Consider the following 26,832-nt stretch of genomic DNA (forward strand, 5'->3'; position numbering starts at 1 on the left):
ATTAGAGATGAAGGGATGTGCTGAAGCATCTAAGCAAGAAAGACCGTCTTCTAAAAAGAACAGAAATAAAGACTGATGAATGAAAGTCAAGCCGCAGATACTGACAGGTAAACGAGCTGATAGTCTAAACTAGTTAAAAAAAACAGATTATGGCAAGGAGAACAGGCATACTACAGTATCATGAAACACCGGCAGGTAAACAAAAGGATGAATGATATCTCAAGGAAAGAAGAGAACGACTGGAGGAAGATGAGACCAAAATATGATAAGAAATTGACAATAGAAAACAAAGAAAAAAAGGCCAAAAAATTCAAATACAAAAAATATTTGTAGCAGAAAAGGAAAAGGGATATATAAAGTTCTTACAGATTATGACCTAAGCAATTTATTGAGCAAAACCCAAAATATATTTGTTAATAAAAAAAGCAAAACAGAAACAAACAAGCAAAAAGAAATAATCTGTCAGCTAAAAATGGAGTCACAGAAGTTCAATACCGATACAGATTTTCCACTGTGCAAGGAGAAACAAAAAAACCAGCTTCTGCCAGGACAGGTGATGAAGAAATCAGAACGTCTGTCTGAATAAACAGCTCCAGAACCAGACAAATTCAAAGGGCTTGGAGCCAAGGGGATTCATCCCAGATCACTGAAGGAAGCAGCTGGTTTTATCCAAATGAAAAAAATAACATGCCTTTTGTAAGCATATTCTTAACTGAGTGTGACATACTTTTTTTTTGCTGTAACTGTCTTAAGTACTTTTCACTGGGTAGAGAATGAGGAGGAGGCACAACACACTGAAACAATGAAGAGAACTGCACGAATGTCAAATGGGCCACGATGCTTATCACGTGCAACGTGGGCTCACAAAAAACTAACTTGTGCAAGAGACACATGGCACAGCACTGCTTCAGTCAACATACTCATTTTCCTGGTCTCCTCTGGTGATTTACTGATCTATAAACTGGTGATACTGCTTCACTGCCAATGTTACATTTATTAATGCTTACCATTATTTGAAAAATGCAAAATTCTGTTCATGTGTCTACCTTTATAAATACAGACTGTACTGGTCTGAAATTCCCCCAGATTTCACAGGCAACTTAGCAACACATGGAAGTAATACCAGGTCCAAAATACAACTGAAGTCAAGGGTATCTGGCTGTTGACTTTGCTGGTCTTATTTATCTAAAGCTGTTAGAACTGACATGATAGCATTAAAAAGGATTGTAACTGGTGTTTGTAAGTGGACTGGAGAGAGGTCAGATTCTGTACTAACTTTGTAACCCAAGAACACTAGCATATGGAAGACAGACACTTATCATTTTTTGCACGTTTACACCTTCCAGATGAGGTTCAGCCATATTACCCAATAAACTGAACCCTGAAATCTCCATCAGGAAACATCAGTTCAGAACAAGAGCTCAGAAACCACCTTTAAGTTCTGCAAAGAAAAGCAGATTTGGCAAGAATAACCGATTTACCTCGCAGTTACATTCATGCATTTTGCAGGAATCCTTTGGTTTTGACCCAAAACATTGGCTGCTTCTTACCCTACAGTGTCTGTTCTCTGCAGCCACCAAAGTACCTCCCTACCTGCCTAAAGCAACTGCATAAGACATTTCAACTGCTAAGACCAGATCTGGCTCAGCTGCACAGCCTTGCAAAATGTTTGTTACTTGGAAAGTCTTTTTCAGTTTGTTACCTCTACATATACTGGCCCGTTCTCAGCAACGGAGAAGAGTCCTTGGGTGGGAGCAAGGAACAGATCTGTTTTGTACAGCTCCATGTTGAAGGTCACATTGGTGATGTGTGGTTCAGGAGGCCAGAAAATGCCTCTGTCATCCTCTGGCTGGTGCAGCGTGCAATTAAACTGAAATGAAAAAACCAATACAATAACATCCTGAGTCAGGAGCAGTAGCGGGATGAGGACAAATTTGGAGTGTACAATACAGGCCCACCCACATTACACCTACTTAGTGCAAATCTTCAGCAGGGTCACAAGAAATGGAAGTGAGAAGAAATGTGTTTAAAAGACAAATTAATTGCTATACAATTAATGTAATTTATGTGAAGTGCCTATTACAATAGACATTTCTCTATTGCCAAGGTGCAAACCCCAGAGTAACATACCGCTATTTCAGGCCAGCTGGAGAAAGTAACATCTCCCTCATCAGCATCCCCTGGAAATCCATTATCACCTGATTCCATGTCGTCATCATCAAAACCGCTGCTTTCAGCTGGTGATGACAGTTGAATGACAATCTGTACAAAAGGTTGCAAATGCATAAAATTAGGTGATAACTGAGCACTCTCTCTTCATGGCTTTAGTTTCTTCTCTCTTCAGAACAATGTGAGGACAAAAGAAGTGCACCAGCTAAGCAGATGGTGAAAGCACATCTTAAACAGCCTTGTGCTGAGCATGTAAGATAGGCAAGTTATATTTAGAGAACACCCCTTAAGTTTTTTTCCAGAATTCAGAGCCAGCAAAGACACCAGTCTGGGTGCTGGTGTCTGAAAGAGCAGCCTAGCATTTCCATTCTATTTCTGGTATTTCTATAACCAACACTGAAAAAAGAAATGCCTTTCTAAACTGATTTTTTTGCAACTTACAGTTTCCCTTAATGCATTCATGGAAAATCACTGAAAGTGTTTAGGGTCATTAAAGGATTTTCTCTTCTGTCATTTGCATAATGTTTTCAGACATGTACACCCAAAAGCATCATGTTCCTTTCTTCATCTTTTCCTTCCTTGTTTTTCTCTGAATTTCTGCTGGATTTCATCCCCGCCTTTTCCCCCCTCCTTTGCACACTTCACCATTTCTTCCCCTGAAAAATCCTGGTTTTGTTTTCCACTGTTCTGTACTCTGCTTCTGTATGCCCTGCAGCTCCTCAGCTAGTCCCCTCCCTTCCAGGACTTTGTCTTTGTTTTTCTGGACACACAGCAACTGCTAAGAAGTGATAGAGACATTCTCTGAGGCTCCACTGCATGGTGTTTATTTTTTAGGAGAAATGCTCCAAAATTCCAAAAGATACCATACATGACTTGGAGTTAAGGATGTAGCCAAGATTATTAAAAGACAAAATGGAGAAACGAGGAAAATATCCATTTTAGTTTGGGCCATAATAGAATACAGGGACAGTGACAGTATTTAACTGCAGACACGTGCTATTCTGTAGTTTGGAGATGTTTCTATCCACAGTCCTGGTTTGGGACTGTTTCTGAATTAGAGTTAGGTGCTACAGAATTGCCAGTACAGAACAGTTTTAGCCAGGCAAGGTCAGATCAGATTGCCTTAGCTGTGTTTGGGTTGGACCAAAGGCTTTCCATCATTTGCCAAGGTTACTTCTACATACTGGAAAGCTCAGCAAGAAAAACGTGTTATTAATTTCCAACCCAGATTAGCTGCGCTGTACTCAAGCTCATAAACTGAGCCAGTCTGGAAGCAGTCACTCAGAACCTAACTGGGCTCCTTAGCATCATCACTCATATGCAAGTACTCAAGAGTCCCTTCATCACGTACATCAACTGATAGCAAATAGAAATCCAATTATAAGAGAAGCATGCACAGATAATGTCTTTTCCACACATTTTGAAAGCCTTTTACACATGTAATTTTGGAAGAAAAGAATTCACTTAAAATAATTCAGCATATGAATTAACTGGTATTGCTTTGTGCAATCACAAAACTTCATTCCTATTCCTCCTTACAGCTATGTAGTGCTTCTTATGTATGGGTACATCAAAGCTACTAAGGAAAGCTGGTGCAACTTCTCTGAGACTGGTACTTGATGGTCCCCAAAGTGCAGTCATACAGTTTTGTAAAAGTACTTAACTCCATCTCCTCCTTTTTCCTTGGGGATACTATCTGACCACAGAAGCACACTGCATGTGCAGTCTTCATACCTCCTTGAATACAGGGACTGTGGCTGCAACTAGGTTTGAGCTCGACAGGAAAAGATCAGGACGCCTCCTTTTTGCTAAGACGAAAGCTAACTACAATGGCTTCCTTGTACCACTATGATGCGCAGTGCAGAAAGCAGCTCCTCTTCGTAAAATACTCACAGAGTTAAAATAAACAATCTTGTTCAAGATATATGCTGTCCGAGTCCCACATTTGTTCAGCAAAGACTCCAAAATGAAATGGGTACCATTCATCCTGGCTTTGCAAGAGTGATCCAGCAGCGAGAGTTCTGTCCTTGTGTAGCCGCTGGCCTGAAACAAAGGCACTTTGTAAGTGGCTGAAACACAATTGTTAGGCTCTTGCTTAAAGTGCTGCTCAGAATACTGCTCGTGGCTGCTGGGAGGAAGAAGGGAAGTTCATTGTGCTGACATCCAGGGAAGGTCACTCTCAAAATGATGTTATACGCAACAGGGAATAAATGTAACATGGAACAAAGAAGACAACAGGTTCATTATTACTCTGCTGATTGATAATGCTGACTCTGTTTGGTCTGAAATGAGCTAAAAATGCTGTCTGTATCAGGCTCTTTTCCAGCAAATGGACACAAGCAACCTGTCAGCTGGTAGATGGTAAAGACAGATCTATTCAGGTCTCTCACAGATATCAAAACCAGCCTCTTTGTACTCTGGAGATTAAAAAAATCAGACTGATGGCTGAGTACAGTAATTTTTTGACAGAACCAACCCTGGATAGCTTTAATCAGAAATCCCTCTACAAACTACTGGATTGTTGGGAAGAAGAACCACGGCCCTGAATTACAGCAAAGAATATCTACAGTATCATTTCCTTACCAAACTATTTTTTAGGGGGTTGGGTGGTGATGGCAGTGTATCTTAGAATGTTTATTATTTAATCAAAATACAAATGTTCTGCCCAGAAAAGCCTGCCCAAATTTGAGAATAAGAGATCACACCAACCTGCAGAGAGTCTTTTTCTACAGCTACTGTCATGACTTTGTCATCACAGTTTATTGACAGGGCCACATCAGCACTGCCCTGAACCTCTTCAGGTTCTTTATGTTTTGAGAGGGAATGCTCAAAATCATGATTTATTAAAGTATCCACTGAATCCCTGGATGGGAAGATTCCTTCTCCCACTGTGTCATGTCTTCCTCTGTTAATGTGAAAAGGAAAAGTCAGTCCATCACTTAATGCAGGATTCTTTGGGGCAGGCAGTGGGTTAGCACCCAGCAATTCTGTCAGCTCTGGAGGAAGGGAATGGTCTTCTTCATCGTTCATCTCTTCTAAAAAAAAAAAAAAAAAAAAAAAAGCACATTAGGTGATTAGATATTTTCCTAGAAGTATGCAGAACTAGTAATTTTCATACAAAAAAAAGGTATTATCCAGAAAGGAAGCTTCTGAAGGACATCCAAAGCAGCATTTTTATACTTTCCATGTAATTAGCCACAATTCCCCCACTAAGGGTTTAGTTGTTACTGAGGCATCTATCTTTTTATATTTAGTCCCTGTCAGAAATGTACCTCACTAAGAACTGAAAATAAACTTTGAAGAGAGGGCCTATTATATGCAAAAGGCAACCACAGAGATAAAAGAAACATAACATTTGGCAAATACACTATTTTAGTGCAGTTGAAATAGGCTAAGTGTAACTAATTGGGTGAAATTCTTCCATTACCTGCCTCATCACAAATTCAGTCACTCCACTGTTGTGGAACTACTTACACAACCAGAGTGAAGTTAAACAAGAGTTAACTTTATACCGAGTAAATGAGAACATTAACTATCTCCTGGCTTATATGCATGGCTGCTTGGGACAGAAATCTCAACATCTGGCCCACGCGGGTGTAATCCATGAGTGGAAGTGATAAAATTAACGTGAACATAAGCTTTATCAAAACAGTTAAACAGTATTTTTAGTGGTTGAAATTCAGAATTAGTGAAAAAGCATATGCAGCTCCAGTAGCTTCAATGGACCCAGATATCTTTACATCAACAATAACTTTGACTAAATGCATTTTTTTAACAGCTGTATTTATTCTGTTTGCCCAGACTTTTTTTGGTAAGCCAGTTTTGTCTGTAAACAATTTAAAAGTTTATTTGTCTCAAGGAAACATTATGCTCATTTTTTTTGAGGAAAAAAAAAAAAAAAAATCCAAGCTGGGTTTATTAACTAACAAGATATCGAGTTGCTGAAGTCCACTCCAGTGAACACTGAATATGGTCAGCTGTAACTGCTTGTGAGTTGGATAAACTATAACCATTTAATCCCACCAACGTTTTTTCAGGAAATAACAATTTGTCTAGACTTCCTTCATCAAAAAGCCACAGAGGTGTTTTTTTTTCCAGCCAGCATTCATAGATATTACCAGCATTTCTGATTATGAGCCACGAAAGTAGTCTATTCCCCAACAAAAAAGCTTCAAAACTGAGAAGGCACCTTTCAAATCATCATATTTCTGGAAATACAAGATATATTTTTTCTATATGCTAAAAGTCCATCTCCAAGCTTACCTGTATCTTCAAGTTGAAGATGAAATCTGTTAGCAACAGGGGCTTTTGTGTAGGAAGTAACTGGACTATAGTTATGCTCATAAGCCCACTTGATCAAACTCTCATGTGATGAGGGAATATCAGGTATTACTGATTTACTCATGGTCATGGATCGTTCTGTTTCCTTTCCAAAACCAATACTGTTTGATGTCTGCAAAGAAAAACTTGGTTTATAATTTACCATTTAAGGATACTTTAAATGGAATAGTGGCACTGATGTTTTTTAATCTATTTTACTCTATTAAATAACAGCGAACCGAGAACACCTGGGAAATAAACCAAACTCTGTCATCTTAGGCACAGAACTGCTGCGCACACGGAGAAAAGCCCCCCTTCTTCCCAGCCCTGCCTGAAGTACAATAAATCAAGGTAGTCAGAAGCTGTTAATCCCTAAACGAGACAAAGACATGTTTACAGCCATTTGTATAACAACATGTTTTCTTCAAAACTGAGTTGAAATTACTTCAGTGGTGAGGTGAACTCAGGATGCCAAATGATTTTTTTCAGATGTCTCCTTCATTTTTTTGATTAGAGCATTATTTAGGCTACATATCGGAAAACCTTTGTTTAAATGATCATTACTGAAAAAGGCAAAACATCGCATGCTCATGATGTAGAGCTGATACCAGCTAATGCTTTAAAGTCAGCTAGCACCAAGGATAGCCTGTGCCTCTCTGAATGAACTTCGTACTAGAAATGTTATGTGCCTCCTGCAAAATGTTAAGTATGTTCAACAGGACTGAGTTAAATGCTTAATAGAGCTGTAAAGTGAAAGCATGCATGTTTTATGCAAGGCCAAACTACTTAAAAGACAACATACACCTTCTGCACATAAATAAAATTTAACAATATAAGTTTTATGCAAATATATCAATACAGCAAACTCATAAATGCACTTGCCAACCTCTTAGTTTTATTATTAATATAATAATATAATATTAATATAATAAAATCAATAAATTAAAACAAATATATAAATAATAAATAATGGCTCATCAAAGTTGACCATGGAATACAGATGAGTCACACAGCTTTTGCTTTACTGGAAATGTTTTGCAAAATTCCAGATTTTTTTGTCCAAAAGGGCAAGTCGAAAGCATATAAGACACATCTCTAGCTGTTAGAGGGGCAGTTAGAAAATAGAAATAGAAAAATATTCATTCATTGGTATTACACTTTAACTTGCTTTTAAGTGCTTGGCATCTTAAACTTAAACATATATTCACACAAAGCCAAATACACATATTTATTTTCACATTCACCACATTAGTATTATCACTACAGCAATTACATCAATGACTACAGAACAAGTTGAATATACACACAGCAGGGAAGGCATGACGACCCATTTTTCAGTGATTTCTGCAATGTGATTAAATTATGCTTTCTATATGCAGATACTATTGAATGCTCTAGAGCAAACACTTTCAATTCCTGATTACCTTATCATTCATATAGTCTGCTTTTAAAAAAAAATAATAAAAAAATCCCCATTAGTTTGCCTCAATGTGGACAAATCTTAATTCTCTTTCACTCCAGAACACCAAAAGATTGACTACACTGATCTCTTTTGCCCAGATTGCTTTTAGAGAGTGACTGTATGGACCTGATACCCAGCATCACAGAGCTTCTCTACCTGACCTCAAAACCAGAGCTTTTGAACAGATAAGTGAGCAAAGCTTGTGGAGAGGCCTGATGGAATGGCATAGTTTATCTTTAGTGCTCTCCCTCATTTCTTCCTAATGACCCAGCTCCGCATCCTTTAAACATGCACAGCTTCACAGCTGAAGTTAATGGGAATTTTAGGTGCGGAGTGTCTGGTTTGAGGATACTGCCATCAGTACAGTCATCAGTGACCAGCAATGGCCACTGAAGATAAGAAACAAAAAAGGAAACAATAAGTATCCTAATTTTAGTGTCTTACTAGTGTTTTAGATCAAATAATATTTTATCTTTCAACAGATAAAATCTGGACATTATTTATCCCACATTTTCATATTACCACACACGTTTGACTGGTTGGAATTACTATGCTACTCCAACTTTGCTGGAACTCCCTCTCTGTTTTCCTTTTTTTTTTTTTTTGTCATGAGGAGACAGCTGAACAAATATTTATCTCAGAAAGTTACTGTCCTAGCTGGCACCTGACCATTTCCATGGTTTGTTTATACCTCTCCACTCCACATCGAACCTGTAAATGTCCAGTCCACTCCTGCGTTGCCTGAATGAAACAAAACTGGGCACAAGTTTTTGCAGGAACAGACCTACCTTGCTTCGCTTGCCTGCGCTGCCAACACCTTTGCATGCAGTGTAGGAAACGAGGCAATCAGAGCCACCTACTCAGAATCATTTCAGAAGCTGGCGGGCAGTTGTTCTCAAGTAAAGAACAGGCCCTCCACGCTTCTGAAACCCTCACAGGGTTGTTCTGCACATTTCACCCCTCAACACACTTTCTTCCTTTCTGCAATTTCACTTTTTGGTCTGCTGTGCAACTCACAGCTTTGTAAAAAGACACCGAATCCAAAGGACGCAATGTGAACAGCAGATCGTCAACAAGCACTGCTCAGGGGCTACGTAAGGACAGACTGCAAACGTGAGCTAAACACAGCCTGGGAGGAAAGCACTGCACTCACGTTATGTGCAATTACTTTACCTACACTATTCCCATTTTACTTTGTTTTGTGTCTGTCCTTTTTCAGAGTTTCAAGAAACACAGCAAGCTGGGAGATTATTAGATGACCCAAAAAGTCTTTTTCATTTTTTGTCTATGAACTTAGACCTTAATAACTCACAGCCCTGGGTCTGAGGCAGCTTAGCACTAACCTTTCCCTCTTGGTTTGCCAATCCCCTCAGCACAATTCTGATTCGTACTGAGGGCAAGAAGTTAGGAAAATTGAAGTGCATGGAACTGCTTCAACTAATAAAAAGAACATTGTGAAACATTACCTAATTGTTTAGTAATGTTTTTATGCATTGTCTAAATTTGGCCTTGGAAAGGCCTTCGGCTTAATACAGATAGGAACAGATCCTAAATGCTGGAGATACAGGTTTTTTAATGACGGGGATGTTCAATTCTCTCCCATATCCCCCTCTAAATAAAGGGGAACAAACACACATTCAAAAAATGAAGCATCCATATAAATGAAGCAGTACAGCTAACAGTTACTCACAAATCCTAACATAAATATACAAAGTCTTTTATATACTGATATTTCTATATATGGTATTACATTCCCTTCTTGTTAATCTAAATAAAATGTTACCTTCTGCCACTCATCACAGAAAGAATTTTCAGTTACACTTTCTACTTATACTTTCAATAATTAATAAAGAACTTAAAAAAGAATAGCAGCCTTTCTTTTCTATACGCAAGTGCAGCACTTCAGACATTTTCAAATCCTCTAGAATTCCTCTCCCTGAAAATTCATCATCCATAAAGAGGTAGCTTCATAGATGTGAAAGATGGTACTTTGGCTATCTCTAAGCATGAAATGAACAAATGCACAATTCTCTATCCTGTGAAAGTAGATCCATATAGGCCAACTTATACCGTGGTGAGTTTTATGTAATAACCCAGAACGAAACTTTCAAGTCAAGCATTGCTTTTTGCCCTTCTGCTTACAAGTGTGGCAATCCTGAGCAACTAACCTTGACCCTTCTCTTTTAAGGGCTGATTATTTAGGATCAACAGGATGACCAGAACATCCTTTCCTGTCCGTAAAATAAAGATGTGCCAGGGATCAAAAGGGAATTTCATCGTCCACCCTAGATAATTTTTCCATTTAATTTTCTGAGCAACACCACAATTTATTTCCTTTTATTTTCCTCACTCTCAAAATCTAGCATGAAATCCTGCCTACCAATCTGTCCTCTTAGAAGATTTAGATGAAACAGCCTTTGGATCTTGTCAGAGTTGCCCTTGCACACGCTAAAAGGCAAAAGCTACTAAGCAAAGTAAAATTCTTACAAACAGAGATAGCTGGAGTTTATCTGAGTTACTGCAAAACTGCTAATCAGGAGGCCACTGGCTGGTCCAGCGCAAACATCCACTGTACGACGCACTTCTAAGTGATCACTTAAGACAGAAATAGGCCACATGTTTATTGGCTGCAAGATGAGTCTAATTTCATTTATTTATTTCAGAGCAAGGGAAAACCAAATTTTCTTAGTAGAAATGGTGTTGAGCAACAAAGCCTGTACCAAAACTCATTCTGAATCAGAACCTCCAATTATACACAAGTATGGTTTTGGAAGTTTAGCTTTAGAGATCCTGGGTTTAAAACTTATTATTTGCGGTCTGAGGAGAGGTGAGGTCAATTTGACCAAACACTTGCTGGGGCCAGAAGTACTGGCAGGGAAGAGGGCTAGAGACTACCATAACCACACATGGAAGGAGTAAAAAAGTTTCCACTTCTGAAGGGATGTGGGTGTGTGCTGTCTATCTAGGATTATCCATTCTGCACTCACAGGCATCTGTCCAACTTCTGAGATGAACCTGTAGATCCACTCACCAAAGTAACAGCAAAAAGGAGGTGAACATCCAGCTCTGTGTTTAGGGTACTTCAACAGAAGTTGAAAAGACATAGACCCTAAATCACTGCACTGACCACCTGGCTTCTGTGATGTGCTGCTCAGTTTAATAGCCCATATATTAAATGTTAAGGAGAAAAAACTACATAGTTTCTGTATTTACTCTTTGAAATGCAGAATAATTTAAAAAAGCAGCTAATAGATAAAATGTTCAGCAATCAATATAGTCTAGCACTCTATCACATTTAAATGGATTCTATACTGTTGCAGTATGATACCTCTCAAAAAATAGAAGGTGCCTTAACTTACAATTACTTCCAGCCTTCCCTGGACATCATGCGACTTGATAACCCAATTGACAGACTTTTTACACTTGAGGATAAGAACGACATCTCTGACAAGTTTGGCGCCGGGTTGAGATGGTTTAATGTCAACAATTATATCCACCTGGAAAGCACTGTGTGTGGAAAATAGAGAGAAAGTTAGACCAGAATGCCAGAAATTTTCAGCTATCAACCTTCTTCCAATCCATCATGTTTCCACTGTCTGGCCAGCTGATTAAAATGCTGGAGATTATCCCAGGCAACACAACATGTGCAAAACAGATTGTTATTCCACATATGCTTAAATGATTTTGCATAACAATAAAAACAAATACTTTTAGACAAATAATATTTTTGTGTCTTGTTTACAAGAAGTGTGCTACTCATTTCAGCTACTATTTAGAACAGGTTAGTTATACAAGTAGCAGTTTGCTTTATAAAGTAAATATTGTTTTCTTATTTCACTGCGACAGAGCCTAAAAATAGCTGTTTGAGTTTCCTCTGGCTGTAACTGTATTAAGGCTCAAAATAATACCTCAAAAAAAGCAAAAAGACAAATTAAGCAGGTTAATACCAAAAAAAAAAAATATGCACAAATACTACATGCACATTGGGGAGTGTCTCTGCCCAGGCAGTTAAATTGTGGAAATTACTTTGCTTAGGATCTTGTGTGTGCTGAGGAATCAAGCCATGTATTCAGTTTCCAATACTTCTGGATATATACTTACTTTAAAAAGAAAAGAAAACAGATGTCCAGCCTACTGCTTGCTGGAAAATAGATGAATACTATCCAGATTTTCAAGAGCTCAGTAAAATAAGTAGAGCAAATGGGTCTGTACCCATCAATAACCTCTCGTCATGCAAAATACTAATTCAACAGAAAAATCTTTACTTCCAGATTGTCTTATGGGGCCATATGTCACAAGAACGTGCTCAACCCCCAGAAACAGGTTTCAACTAATACTGTGCAGTGAGACTTAGTGTATCTTGGGACCTTTGTTTCACCTCCTGCAGTTCAGCTTCTGTATGTTTCTTTGTGGATATAAACTTTGTAAAGATAGCTGTGGATAATATATAAAACTAAGAATGAAGCAAGAGGAATTAAACTCATTGCTTTTTTTACTTTTAGAAACAAAACATCTAAACATTTTGCAGTGTTATCATTTGAAAAACAAATGCCTATCATACTATCAGCCAAAGCCAAAAGCCTAGAGGGCTTGGAGACAGGGCTGTCATTGCTAACTCTGCAAGGGACATACAGTGATGTTGATACTAAAGAACAACTCATGCCACACAGAGGCAGATCGTTTGTGCTCACCTACAACACTTCAACTACATCTTGGCACCTTCTTACTATCCCAAGGTTGCTATGCAAGAATATCCTCAGGCTCAGTTCACCACCTTGCAATGAAATAATTAGCCTTCTTGCAAAGACCCCTCCTCCCACTTGTATGTCTCTGTGTGATTTCCTCCTTAGGGGTGGGGATGTGCTTAGATGCAACGGCACGAGAAGCACAATTGGACAATGCTGGACATCTGGTGTCTGCAGTATGCAGACAGGATTTTAATTCTACCTTTTCTCTGATGAAATTGTACTTTTCTTCTTGCAGAAGGGAAAACCATCTAAGTTTCATAGCAATTTTCTGTTCTAGCAACTACACTCAGCACTTAAGAAGAGCTTTTCCACGTATGACTATCTGAAGCAAACCCCATTCATGCGCTTGCATTAAGAACTAGGAGAGACCAGCAAAGAATGACTGTTTTAAATGTCTTACCACCCAAAGGTACCTTTGACAATTTCAATAATCCTCATAATGTGTACAGAGAGTTAAGTAATTTTCCCTAACCACCAGTTATAAACTTTTTTGGTCAGGGGACCACTGTCAACTCTTAACATGTCTTGCAATTGTCATAAACTACCCCTTAAACTCAAGTGGAAACTTGACAGAAAATAGTTATGATTCTGCAGACCAAGTGTGGAACAATTACCATGGACTGCAGGTCACTTGCAACCACTGTTTGGGAGCCACAGCCCTGGGCCTTGCTGTCAGTCATCCCTACCTGTGACAGGACAAGATTACTTTTAACCTCTCTCTCACCTCCTCATACAGTGGTCTCACCTTAAACCCTGCCTGTCAGGTGCTGCCCTTACTCAGTATCCCTTATTCACCTTATTCTTAGAAATATTTGATTGAGTAAGAAGGGGGACAAGATACAGTCCATAAAAACTGTGCTTTGCAGACTTGTCCAAAAAAATCCTGGGATCGTGAAGATGCAAAATCCTTACATACTGAAGAACTAATTTCTATCTAAGGAAAAGTACTAAGGTCCAGGCTCTTCTTGTAAGGATGAAATGGCTGCTTTCAGTTGATTTTCAATAGACAGATGAAATCTTTAGCTGTGACTTCAAACAGATTTAGTCTATTTAGATGATACTTTACCTGTATGGATTGGAATTTGGAGTGATTAATTCAATGATATGAACTTCTCTTTCTTGGACTAAGTTAGACATAAGGCATCCCTCTGCTGTTTTTGGTTGTAGGTATCCCGCAAGGTAATTTAGAGAGAGAAAATTCTTTTCTATGTTGCACAAGGGAGGAAAAACTTGGTCTGGAGTAGGAAAAAAAAAGAAAGCATATGCACCTTTACACACCAGGTATCAGCTTACATGCATGTATGTACTGCATCTACATCAGCGCAGCACTATGTTTTATGACATAGGTCTTTAGGCTAAAAGGTGTATTTATTACCTACCATAAGCACTTATGACAAATAAACATAATACTGAAAAGGAGAACACTGTTCTGACATGACACGTGTCTAATATAAACTGAATAGTTTCTATTTATGGATTTAAATATTTAACAAAAATCTCTACAGAGAGAAATCTGAACACAATACAGAAACAAAACATGAGCATTTTTCAAAATGAATAAAACATATTTAATTTGTTCCTTGCACCTTTAAAAAAATAATTCTTTTGAAATTAACTTCTAGAAACTTTTGCAATCAATTCCTTCTCTCTTTAGAAAATGTTTTATTCTTGTTATTATAAACTTACCATATTTAAAAGATCACAGAAAGTATTTTCCGTTTCCTTACTCAATATATTTTCCTATGTATTGTGCAGTCAGAGTCTAGAAATACTGCAGTTGTGCATGGAAAATTGAATACAGCAAGAAAGGATGAAATCAGTTGTTGATATTAAGGAAGTCTGACCATAATATTCATAACTGAAATGAAGAAATTCTAGAGTAGATATTCAACCTCTCTTTTGGTTTTAACTGCCTAGCTGATCACAAACATTAATTACCGTGCAATGCAAAACATAAAAAGCAGTCACTTAGTATGAAGCTTTCATGCAGTCTGCATTGTTGTACCCCAAGCAGCAGTATTTCCATTGAAAAACAGGAATACTTTGTATTTCTGAGACAGCTTTACATACAAATTGTCATAATACACAGAAGGACTAGGCATCATGTTCAAAGACACAAAGTGCTGCAAGAATATAATTCCAAATGGCTGGCTCTTTGACCTTTGCTTTACAAAGAAGGCTTTCCTGTTAAGGTCAGTAGCAAGATAAAAAGTCAAATATAATGCATTATGCATGCAAAACTGTAGATGAACTCCTAAAAGCTGAGCAAGCTGAGCTGAGACCACTGTTAGCATTTGCTCCTTAAATGAGAGCTGAAATGTCACCCCTGAAGTGCATTTGTGTGTGGTACACAACCCTGCAGGGAGACCAGAGACTCCTGTGACCCCAGCCACTGCAGAAATATTTAGGGGAGTTTCTTCTCCAGATCTTACACAAAGTAGCCTTTGAATATTAACCTTGCTGTCTTCCCTACAGAATCTAGGAAAGCTGCATGAGGCTGCAACTGTTCACACTGCCCAAGCAAAGCACTCCTCTAACATCTGGGACATGCCCTGCCAGATTAGCCTCGAATGCAGCTGCAGTTCTGCCAGCTCCTCCCACAACAGCACAGAATGGAAAATGATCCCAAATGGTCTACACTGAGCTTGATTTTACATATGTATAAACATATACACACACACAGAGATGCCAGCTATTTGCTTCTCAGCTGCCATACAACACGATTCAAGCCATAAAAGAACAGCCTCCGAGTAGTTAGCGGATAATTACCACATGTGCTACCATTTGCCATTGCAAAGAACTTGGTTCCCGCTCCTGGCACTGCCATTAAACGTCGCTGGAACTCTCAAGAACGGCTGCTCTTGCTGCCACCAGCATGGAGGCTCCCCAGCCTGGGCCCCTGCTCAACAGCACGCTTTCCTCTGAAGCACGTTTTAACTCTGTCACTGGCTACTTGTTGTACACATTTACTTCTCCGCTTCACCAAAATGTATTTACTCTCGTTTGTACCAATTACCAAGACCTGGGCTGCAGCAGAAAAGGAGATCCATTTCATCTTCCTTTGCTGACCATGCTTTTGTTTTTTAGTTTCAGGGCTGTCTGCTTACTTTGGAAAGGGACTGCAGGTGTCTGCAATCAATTAAAACCCTTACTAAACCAGCCAGCAAACAGTCAGTTTATGGACCCTGTGCCTGTCTAATCTCCCCAGACTCCCAATTCGGAATGAGGCACGAGGCTTGCAACACCCTCGGCAGCGGGTCTCCAGCCAGCATGCCCAGGTGCGGTGGGGCCCCGCGCACCAGAAGGCACCCGGTGGAGCTGTGGGCTGCCAGCAGCCGCCTTCACCTCCGTATGCGCCAGGAGGCTCGGATGAAGATGAAGGATTGCACACTGGGATCTGTAGTTTCTGTGGGCAGAACCTCCATTTTACAGATGAGGACAGATACCATCTGCTCTATTCTGCACAAAATAGGTGTCATCCACAGGTTCATAGCTAAACTGGAGAAAAGTTGAGTATTCCAGCTTAAAATCAGAAGGTTTTTGTCAAAACGAGCATCATTAATGAGGGCTCACTCTCCAAGACAGGCACCCTGGGCAGCAGCAGTTTGATTCAGCAATAAAAATCCCATTCAAGCAGAGCTTACCTTCCAAAGTCTGAGCAGGTGATAAAGTGAGGCATTTGGGATTTTCCTCAGCCACTCTGATGGTGGCACTTTTTTGTGTGTATTTTGCTGTTTACTACCCCTTAGTACGATGGAGATCAGAACCTTGACTGACAGGGTATAAAGGAGAGCAGGGAAGGGGCTGCAGCAGTCTCTGGAGGGAGCGTGGAAACTCTTGGTGCTACTCGCCCCCCAGCAGGACACACAGCTAAAGCCTGACACAATACAACCACCTGCAAGTACTGAACCAAGGAAGCACAGCGTGCAGGATACATGCACTAGTGTGTGCAGGCTACAAATTCAGAGTCAGGACTGAAGCTTCAGCTTCTGCCAGGACAGGAGCACAGTGTTACCATCTTTAAACAGATTGTATGTTTTCCAGTCTAGTTATTGTTATGGCTGATCATTTTTTTTCTTATTTAGCCAAGAAATGTGTTGAAATTAGGCTCCCTCCAGGCTAGCACATCTGCCCTAGATTTACATTGGCGGTACGGTATGCATTAGATAACATTTAGCTAACTGATAAGTCTTCCTGACTTGTACAATAGTATCTTACTGAAGCATGAGGAATTAAACTGACTTCTGCTGAAAAACATGCATTAAGATCACTTTCACCATGAGCAGTCCCGCCTTCTAGAATCTGACAGTGATTATCAAGGCAATAATTTTGCCATCTCCTTCACTACACAAATCAAAGCAAGAACAACTCCACTTCTTGTGCACTCTTCCTCCAAACTCTCATTCTGGCCCCTATAAGCTCTTGCTGTGTTCACCATCCCTGCAGTATTTGATCGGCCACTCTTCTGAATCGACAGGATTCAGATGCACTTGGCCCTGACCCAGTTCACTAGCTTGCTCAGTTGCCTTTCATTCGCAGCTTCAAAAGTGATTTCAGAGACCCAGAGCATCAGAAGCAGTTTTGTTCTATGAAAGATCACCCTTCTTGTCCTCTGGCTTGCATTTTCTATTTGCTGTATTCAGCTACAGCCTCCACTTCTAAAATGTTACATCTTTCAGTTTTAGGTTTGTCTAACTTGAGCAAAGCTGAAATGTAGACAATTACAAGAATACTGCTATTAAATTCTGTATCGGTCACGTAGCAAGGAACTACTTCATACGACCACCTATAGATTATGAGTAACACTAGCTGTGATTCACAGACTGGCAGCTGAAGGTACCTGACTAAAGCACTTGAGGAGTGTGAGTTTTGTATGAAAAGCCTGAAATGTCCATCACAGATGCTGTGGTTTGTGGAATCCATTGATTCCACTGCTTGCTCTGCAGAGAAACAGACCAGCTCCACGCCCCACGTGGTTTCCATAGAACTCCTTGCATGACTGCTGCAGTTAAAGAACTGACTCTCTCCCCACCCCTGAACACATGCATAACCCCCACACATACATGCATATTCCACATATTCATTCTTCTGCCAAGAATTTAAATCAAAATCAAATATCGTTACAGCTGAGCTAGTTTGTAGAAACCTTCTCAAAAACTGTCTATTTTGGTTGCCTGCCAAGCTGCATTTTGCGTACTTCTAATTAAATTGCATTTTAACACGTTCTAAAGATGATGCAAAGCTCTCCTATTTAGCAGCCTAGTTTGACTGGAGACATGCGAATCAACAACCAAAATTTTATCTGGTTTTTGACATATCTAATTCAATGTTCATCTCTGCAACGCAGAGACCCCTACTCCCATGTATATGTTCCAAGAGCACTTTAATAAGCTAATAAATATATTTCTGAATGATTTTCTGGCATTAAAATCCAAGACTGGTGCCAAGTAGAACAAAAATCACACAGGGGAATCCTGTACAAATTTGGCAGGATTTGGATAAAACCAACAAGGCATATTCCGGTTTTGGGGGGCAAGCCTCATGCTCCAGGAAATCAAATGATCAGATACAGGTGGTTAGAAAAGAATGTTTTCTCCACAGAACGTTTTGGGATGTTTTTTTTGTAGCCAACTAGTTCAGCTATGCAGGAGTTTCTCTAAAAATATTGCTGAAGTACTACTAAATTAGGCTGCTGGTGCTAGTAAGTGCTGAGCCCACCAGTACTTATTCGATGTTGATAAAGTGTTTTATTGATTTCTACTTTTCCCATCACTGAACTTCTTGTGAGACAACAACTAGTTTCAAAATACCTGGACCATTAGCTGCACCATAGATCAGTTCCAGTTCACTTTTAGCAGCCTTTGTTCTTGCTGCTTTTGGTTTAGCCAACTAAACCTGGATAGTTGCTTTAGCCTGAACTTTGATGACATCTTTACAGAAGGAAAGAAACACAGTGAATTGCAGGCTGTTAGGTAAAGAACACCAACATCTTGAAACATCCCATACCTGCAAAAAAGGAAATTTTGCCCCCAATCACCCTGCACAACAGAGGAAAGTCTGTTTTCCCTGCAAAGTTCCTTTTAGTAATTACACATTTTCCAGAGAATGAACCTGAACACGTTCAGGTTTATCCATCAGTTTATCCATGAACCCCTACTGAACAAGTAGGGCATAAACCCTCCTGAACCAACTGCCTTCCTCCAAGAATGTAAAGCTGAGAAGAGCCATGGCTCTTGTGTTATCCATGACCTGCTCAGGTGGAACTCCCTGCAGAAGATGACCAGCAGTCAACTGAGAGAAACCATGAGCCAGAAGGTGCTGCAGAGGTTCATACTGTTAAGTACCTCCAACACTGCTCAGCTACAAAGCTACAGCCCAGACCCTGCCCTAACACGGGCCTGTGAACTCCCTGAGGAGCTGGAGTCCGCTCCCACCCACCCCAGGGCACCTGATGCATTTGGCATGTGGCTCACAGGGACAGAAAAATCGTTCTCCTTGGGATGAAAATACACAACGACATCAGACTGAGGCAACTTACCTTGGTGAGGAAAGCAATAATTCTTTGCCCAAAGTAGCCTGGATCCCTATACAAGCAAATACTGAAAAAAATATAACTCAGGTTTTGCTAGAAATTACTCCCTACCTCAGGTTCTCCACTTCAGTTCTTTAGATACAGGCAGCCAACTGCCACCCAACAATCACTGCGAGTAGTTTATTCCTTTCAAAAGCTGAAGCTTTGATTCCTGTGAGATTCTGGTCAATTGCATACACATTTTATGAGCATAAAATTATAGCACCAGAATCCATTAAAAGTTGCCTAAATCCATGGCCTGGTCTTTAGACTTGCTCTTATTTCTCTGCCTTCCCCTTTCACATCACATCTCTTGGAAAATGACAAGTACGTTTAAAGATTAAAATAAAAAAATGTGAAATAATACTACAGAAAGACTTATTCTCAACATCTAGAAGTGCCTATCAGTTCTGTTGGTTTTGTTTTGTTTTACCTTCTCCTACTTTAATATAGATGTTTCTTGATATTTTGAGTTCAGTGAAAGATGTTACTGCTCCATATTCCTTCTGGGCCCACTGTAGCAGATGTTCATTTTTCTCAGGAAAAAGCTTTTCTTCAGTTTCTGCTGACAAAGAGAAATTTCCCTTCTCAAACTGAACAACGGAACCTAAAGACACCTGATGGGAATAAAAACATATTTTTAATGTGGCACATTTATCCACACAGACAGGTAGCATGTTTAAGCAGTGTAATCTGTCGCACCCAAATGCATTCACTGATGGCGATTACAACTTATTTCCAACAATGCCTGAACTTCATGTGTTTTAACATCTGCATAATGATTGGTTTTCAGAGATGTTTTTAAAAAATGAAGCCCCCATCAGCCCTGCTGCTGACTAACAGAGGGCTCTCAGCTGCTCTCCAAAGTTGCATTGCTGCAGAAGCGGTACGACAGCACTGCACGGGGAGCTGAACTGGGGGGGGAAGGGAGGGCTGGGAGACTGGAGGAAAACCAAGACAGCAGAGAGTAAGAAGATGGTCTGAGGAACTGAAGGGAGAGAAGGATGCGAAGCTCAGTAAAACTGGGAACTACTGAAGCAACACCCGAATCGGAAAGAACCTGAGACCAAGCTCAATGGCAGGTAAGGGCCAACAGAGAAACACAGAGTAAGGAAAAAGAAGGGGAAGATAGTTACTGTTGCTTTATTTACAGGAAGTGAGGAGACGCTTTAGTTTAATTCATAAAGCAGATGAGCTATAAATCTTCAGAAAAGTCCGTATAAATAGGTTACATTAACTCAGGTCTTGACTGGAAAACTAAAATGTTGTTTACAATAATCAGAATGGAAAAACAGTAAGTAGAAGTGTTATGGGTTCTGCAGAAAAGCCTAAGACTTTCAAATACAACTTCACTGGAGTGGCAACAGCATCATTCAAGGAAAGATGGCAGCAGAGTCAGATTCTCTTTCAGACTGGGACCTGCTTCAACTTGTGTTGGTCTTGAGAAATAAACAAGTCATTCCAGATTTATTGCAACACAAGGTCATCCCAACAGTAACCTTTTGGCTCTCCTGTCCCTGCAGAGGGATGTGGCCCATGCTTTAGAACATATGTCAGCTCTCAAGAGGTCCCTATAGCAAGTGCTGAGAGAAGAGCCTTCCTTCTGCCCACCTGCCCAAGCTAAGGAGCCATGACTCATCCACACACTTCACCATGAACACACTCTTCCTTCAAAGTGCCTGAGGACTGGGGCCTGCATGCCCTACCCAGGCTGGTCCTTCTATGAACGCTTCCTTTAAGATCTAAACCATCAAAAAATAACATGTGCTTGAGTGAGGAAGCACAGCAAGATGAATAAGCTTTCAAAATTGAATGCACCAGTGGAGATTTCTTTGGACATATTCCCTGTAGCAGTGCACAAGCAGTGCTTGCCCAGATATAACACACAGCCCCTACTTCCAGACTGCTGTGGTGGACAAGGCTTCACAAAACAAGTATCATTTCCTTGTGCTGTCCTCAGAGCAGCCTGGGAAGAAGCCTGAGTCACTCTGCTGCTCTCCTCCCCCTTCCTTTTCCCTGTCTTTCTGCTAACTCAGATTTCTTTGGTGGAACAAGTGTGTTTCTTTTCTCCAACTGAAAATCAAAAACTAATGACAACTGGAGGAGCAAAAAACACATCACAACAATTTCTAACCTGCCTTGAGTATTATTTACATGTTATAGCAGAATAATAGTCATAGGTCTCTCCAATCTTTTGAACAAAATAGATCAATAGCAATTATTTAACAGCAATTATCTGAAGTCAGGCTCTAACTACAGAAATTAACTAACAGCAACCATTTATTGTCTTCCCTGGAGCCATAGTTCCCAACACTATTTGAGGATGTTATATATCAGTTTGTTTAGCACCTACAAATATTTGTCAAAGTAGACACGTAACTTAGGCCCTCTGGCACACAGAAAGAACTGCAAAGTTCTTCCCTGTGCATCCAGACGTTACTTTAGCATTTATTATGCACATATCACATACTCTTCTCTAAGAGGTGGCCCATGTAATTCAGAGTTCAATTTGACCAGATCTGTCACAAAAAAACAGGTTAGGAGTCTTTTTGCCAGAATAGTTTTCAAAGTTTAAACTAATGTCCTTATTTGTTGTTTTTATATGACTACCATAAAACATTTCCTTTAAATCAAAAGTCTTTATTCAGTTTAACACAGAATACACCTTATTCTCTCAATATTCTCACACTTCTCAAACGAGAAAGCAAACTCTGCCATTAGAGTAAATCCACTGCCCCCAAACCTACAATACTAGGAAAAGAGCGCAACGCAGTTCTCTTTAAAATGTATTTAGCAAATAACGTTCACTTTGTATTTTCACCACTTATAAGCAGCTACACCATGGACTGATTTTATGGGACACCTCTACAGTGCCCCTAACGCATTAAATTTTACAGTATACACAGTCTCATAGGATGACACTGACCGCACAAGCCAGGTCACGCAGGGGTCACACATAGAGCACCTCTTAGCAATGCTGTCTTTTATACCTGAGACATGTGGGGCATCTTTGTAGAGCTTTGGCCTAACTGGAAAAATCTCCCATGCATATAAATTACACAATTTAAGGACTTAACCAGTTATTATTTTGCAGGGACACTGAACAGATGCTGGCATTCCAGTCTCAGGAACAAACCTTGTTAACTACCTCAAAAATACTACAGTTTATCCAATTAAGCACAGTAGTTGCTTTTCATTTACACTATTTCACAATGTTTCTGGTATTTTTTTTATGGTCAGTATCAGAGTAAAGAAACATCAGGGTAACCTTTTAAGACATCTAAGGAAAGCATGACAGAAAATATTAGTCCTCCTAAATAGTGACCACAGAAATGCATTAGTTTGCAATAATGCATTTTCACTGTATTTTTCATTTGAGATTTGAGATATTTAAATGTCCGCTACAGAACAGCTTTTTTCCTCAGAATATACTTGGTTTCCATTTATTACTAATTAAAACTTGAAAAACCTTCTGCATCATCCTGCAACATGACAAATGTCTTCCTGACAGATAGATCCTATCAATGAACCCCAAAGCTACCAAGTCCTACTGGCGAGGAACCAAGAAACAGAAAGCAGAGCAACTAAAAAGTCTGGCACAAGCATCCTCACTAAATGATTATACAGTAAAAATCTTTAAATAAACATGAAGTTTATAATGATTTTATTTTTTTAATCACATACTAAAGCTAAAGCCGATTTGAAATGCTGGTTCCACTACCAGGTTTTAGAAAGGAGTGCACAGTTCTTCTATGCCTGCCAATGTTGGGATTTTACTACACGGACCTAAGGCAAGGTTAAGTGAGCCAAGCACGTTATTTTTTCTGGAAAGAATTCAACAGACTCTTCCAAAAAAGGCAACCATCAGTGTTTCAACACCTGCCTTGAACATTAACTACTTACTCTTCAGAACAAACCAAAACCATCTCTTTCTAACTTACTTAGGATTAAGCCAGACCATTAAAACCCAATAATGTTTTAAATATTTGGGAATATAACAATTTTTATCTGAGCACTCATTACACAGCCGACTAGGTGATTAAGAAACTGCTGCCACATACACTTTTATCTCCCCACTTCATCTCCTTCAGTAGTTACTTTCAGAGGCTGCAGAATGGAAAACATGCTCCGGCTCTATTTCTTCCTGTTGTGAGGACATTAAAAGCAACTACACCAGAAACATCCTCTGCTGCCGAGTTCACCTACATGCCTGCACATTTCTGAGGTTGAATGAGGAAACTTCCAAGCCTGACGTGTGAAAACAGCTTGCAAGACCAAAAGATACTGGCCATGGCCACTAACCACAGCAAGGACTGTGGTTCAAAGGGCTCTTCTGCAGTCAGAGGAAATGAGGATCAAGTACAGTATTTTGAAAATTTGCAACCACAACCTGAGTGTTCTATCAGAGAACAAAACATGTTTAGGAACATATTTTGATTACACACACTACTACCCTGACGACCATTGGGGCAAATAGGGACTGTAATTTTCTTTGCACTGTACAGAGGCAAGGGAACATACCCCTCATGCTGGGGTGGGGTGGGGGAGCCCTTAAATATCCCTTAAGAAAACTTCCCAGTCTTACAAAAACTGCCCTTGCAAGGCTGCCATGGTAGTTCAGGACATCAGCTACCTAGCAGAAGTGGCAAGTGGCGTAAGTTACTATTCCCCAAAGGAACAACTCTCAGAACCCACCCTGAGTCAAATATATACACTGATGAGTGTGAACATTGCGCACACTCAAAATAGCATCTTCTGTTTCTTATTTTACCTATTTCCTCCTCTCCTTTTAAATGTTTATTGCCTTTTTCTTCTTCTTTGAACCTGATCCAGGAGGGATATTTACTTTGTTTGCTTTGTGACATTTTAAGTATTTAATGTAGTTATAACTCACAACTCCCAAGTAGGAAGCCAGTTCATATTTTAGCCTTGAGAGAGGTGGGCACCTTTGGGAGACGACTCAATACAAAGTGAAGTGTCCACAGTTAGACAGCATGAACCGATCCCTCCCCTCGCAGCAGCAGCTACCCACCAAGGCCCCTCCAGCACAAGTGACCAGCAAAGCCACCTGTAAAAGCCAAGGCTGAGGCAAATATACCAGCAGAAGAAAAGCAGCAACCTTCATGTTTTTATGTGAGCTATACAGTATCAGACCTGTGGCAGAACATATAGGAAAGGACTAAATCTGCTCAGAATAAAACTAAAGAACTTGAGCCAACTTTCAGACAGCCCATGTGGGATTCAGACTCAGCTGGTGTTTTTTGATAATGGTACTTTGATGTGCTTTGGTCTCCTTACAGAGAAAAAATAAAGCCATGGATGAAGAAATATCAGGTATTTGGAAACTCAGAAATATATCCTTTGCTGTTCACAAATCCACATACAACATACAGTAATCACAAGAGAATAATTCTCTTCGGTAAATGACTAAGAAAGATGCTGCTTTTGAAATGACATGCAACATTTGTGAATCACCTATCAGTTTTGCATAGTCCTTAGCAGCCACAGAGGTGCAATGCTTTCACGCAGCAGTAAAATTTTTCATTTTCAGTTTAGCATTCTCAAGGCCACTTACAGTCATCACAAAATTCTACTTCCAATTTTCACATTTTTGAAAAAAAAAAAACCCACGTACAAGAAGCAGCATATTATTAATTGTATCTTAGGTTTTAATTCTGCTTCCTAGAGTTGGTGAGTTCACCAACTACCAAAGATCTTGACAGGAATTAAGACTGCTCAACACTTTCTCGGGATGAAAGCAGAACCTCATGGGAACAGAGTCTTGCACATCTTTACCAATCTAGAAAGAAGATCCTGGGTTTTCCTATCAAGCTGAAACTGTGTCAAAGCAAGTGCAACTTTCAAAACCACCACGGAACAGTAGAATGATAAAAAGGAAACAAAAAAAAATCTGTGTAAAAGGGAAATCTGTTCCCAAAGTTTAGGGCTCAGCAGGGGTTTATTAATCGTGCATAGGTAACGGTCCACTCATCTCACATTAAACAACATCTTAATAGACTCAACATAACACTCATTTGATCTGAACAAAATAAGGTAGCAGAAGCTTTTCCAGGGATTCTGTTTCAAGTTAGATTCAATTTAGTCAAAGAAGAGAAGGGGAGAATTAAAGCATATCTATGCAACTGCAGCTATAGTTTCCACTGGAATCAATGACTCAGTAACACAACCTGTTGTGAATTATTATCTCCACATCACTAACACCAGCAGCCTGCCAAAACCTGCTGCCTGCTTCTGTAAACTTCCACTAGCTAAACCCCCTGTTTACCAAAGCAAGCAAAGAAAGGAAGGAGCTGTGACCATATAGAAGAGAAAAGACCATTGCAGGTGCTTGTTCCAGGCCTTTCAGCCTCCTGCAAGACGGATCTGAGAACCTCAACCACTAAATGCCAGAATGTTGTTTCTTTCCTTACTCTGCAGCCTGATTTAACTTAAAGCCCAAGTCTTCCTAACTATCAGCCTCCTTTGCTCTGAAAGTGATGGGTCTGGGCTGCTAGAGGGACTGTGAGAAGGAGCAGCACCCAGGATCAGTCAGTGGCAGCAACGGGAAGGGCTGCATGAGATCCAAGAGACAGCATCATCCAGGTCTGGCCCATCCACACTCAAGACAAAGTTGTGGTTGTAACAGTAACCCTGTTACTTCAAGAAGTTACTTCAACTGGAAGCTGAAAGAAATGCCAAGCAATAAAGCCTGACTTTGGAAAGATGGCTTAAATCACCTGGGACAGGAGATGATCTATATATGAACTATGTGATGCTCTTCACAAACCAGGCTCCAAACAGTACAGGACTTGAAAGTCTCATGAAAGGAGAAACTAAGGCACACAAGACCTGCCTTGCTTCCTCCGAAATTTACTGGCAAGTTGGTATTTTTGAAATCTCTCTGCCCAAAACAAAGTGCTTATGGTGAAAGCAGAGGACACCTATGCATCACAAAATTTCCCTAATCTTGGGACGTCACGCTGCCACATATAGGTGTTTTTTTACCATACGCTGCGTATTTGCTTCATGTGCTGTATCTTGCTTTCTAAGCCAGAAATATCACTTCTCCTCTGTAACGCCTTTATGAAGCAAGCTTTGAATGAAAAAAAAAAAAGAACAAGCCCCACCCCCACCCCCTAGATATTTAAAGATGCCTTACTAGGGTTATTATCATCTTAAATTCCTTTTTACTGAACGCAGACAATGTATCACTTTCAAACATGTATTTACCACCCTGTCATTTCGTATCATCCCTACTTCTGACAAAATCCTTCCACTCTATTGCCAAGAACACAAGGACAACTACTGTAGCCTGAGGTCCCCCAATATTTCTGGGAGTAAACTAGTTATATAGCCTTTAGAAAAGCAGGATTTTGCAGGGGGTTGAATCAGGCCACAAGACAATATCTCCAGGGAAATTTACTATTGTGAAAAGCATAATAAGAGTTACTGTTTACCAAACACTGCTTTTAATTAGACACTTGATGCTATTTTCACATTCTTTCAAAAGGCAAGGAAATGGTGTGGGGAGGGGAAGGAGAACTATGAACTCTGCCAAGTGG

At 39.9% G+C, this 26,832-nt stretch overlaps 1 protein-coding gene across 2 annotated transcripts in view; it reads right to left on the minus strand.

Annotated features, from left to right (window-relative positions):
- Window positions 1-26,832, minus strand: part of TGFBR3 (transforming growth factor beta receptor 3) — a 121,333-nt gene that overhangs the window by 18,747 nt on the left and 75,754 nt on the right. For both annotated transcript variants that reach the window (XM_056355760.1, XM_056355761.1), the window contains 8 exons: window positions 19,704-19,887; window positions 13,766-13,934; window positions 11,311-11,458; window positions 6,433-6,622; window positions 4,879-5,204; window positions 4,063-4,212; window positions 2,131-2,262; window positions 1,703-1,870 (listed from right to left, as the gene is read on the minus strand). In XM_056355760.1, coding sequence (XP_056211735.1) covers window positions 1,703-1,870; window positions 2,131-2,262; window positions 4,063-4,212; window positions 4,879-5,204; window positions 6,433-6,622; window positions 11,311-11,458; window positions 13,766-13,934; window positions 19,704-19,887 — 1,467 coding nt within the window. The remainder of the gene's footprint in view (window positions 1-1,702; window positions 1,871-2,130; window positions 2,263-4,062; window positions 4,213-4,878; window positions 5,205-6,432; window positions 6,623-11,310; window positions 11,459-13,765; window positions 13,935-19,703; window positions 19,888-26,832) is intronic.

Source organism: Falco biarmicus, chromosome 11 (genome assembly GCF_023638135.1).
Source record: "Falco biarmicus isolate bFalBia1 chromosome 11, bFalBia1.pri, whole genome shotgun sequence".
Classification (NCBI taxonomy): Eukaryota; Metazoa; Chordata; class Aves; order Falconiformes; family Falconidae; genus Falco; species Falco biarmicus.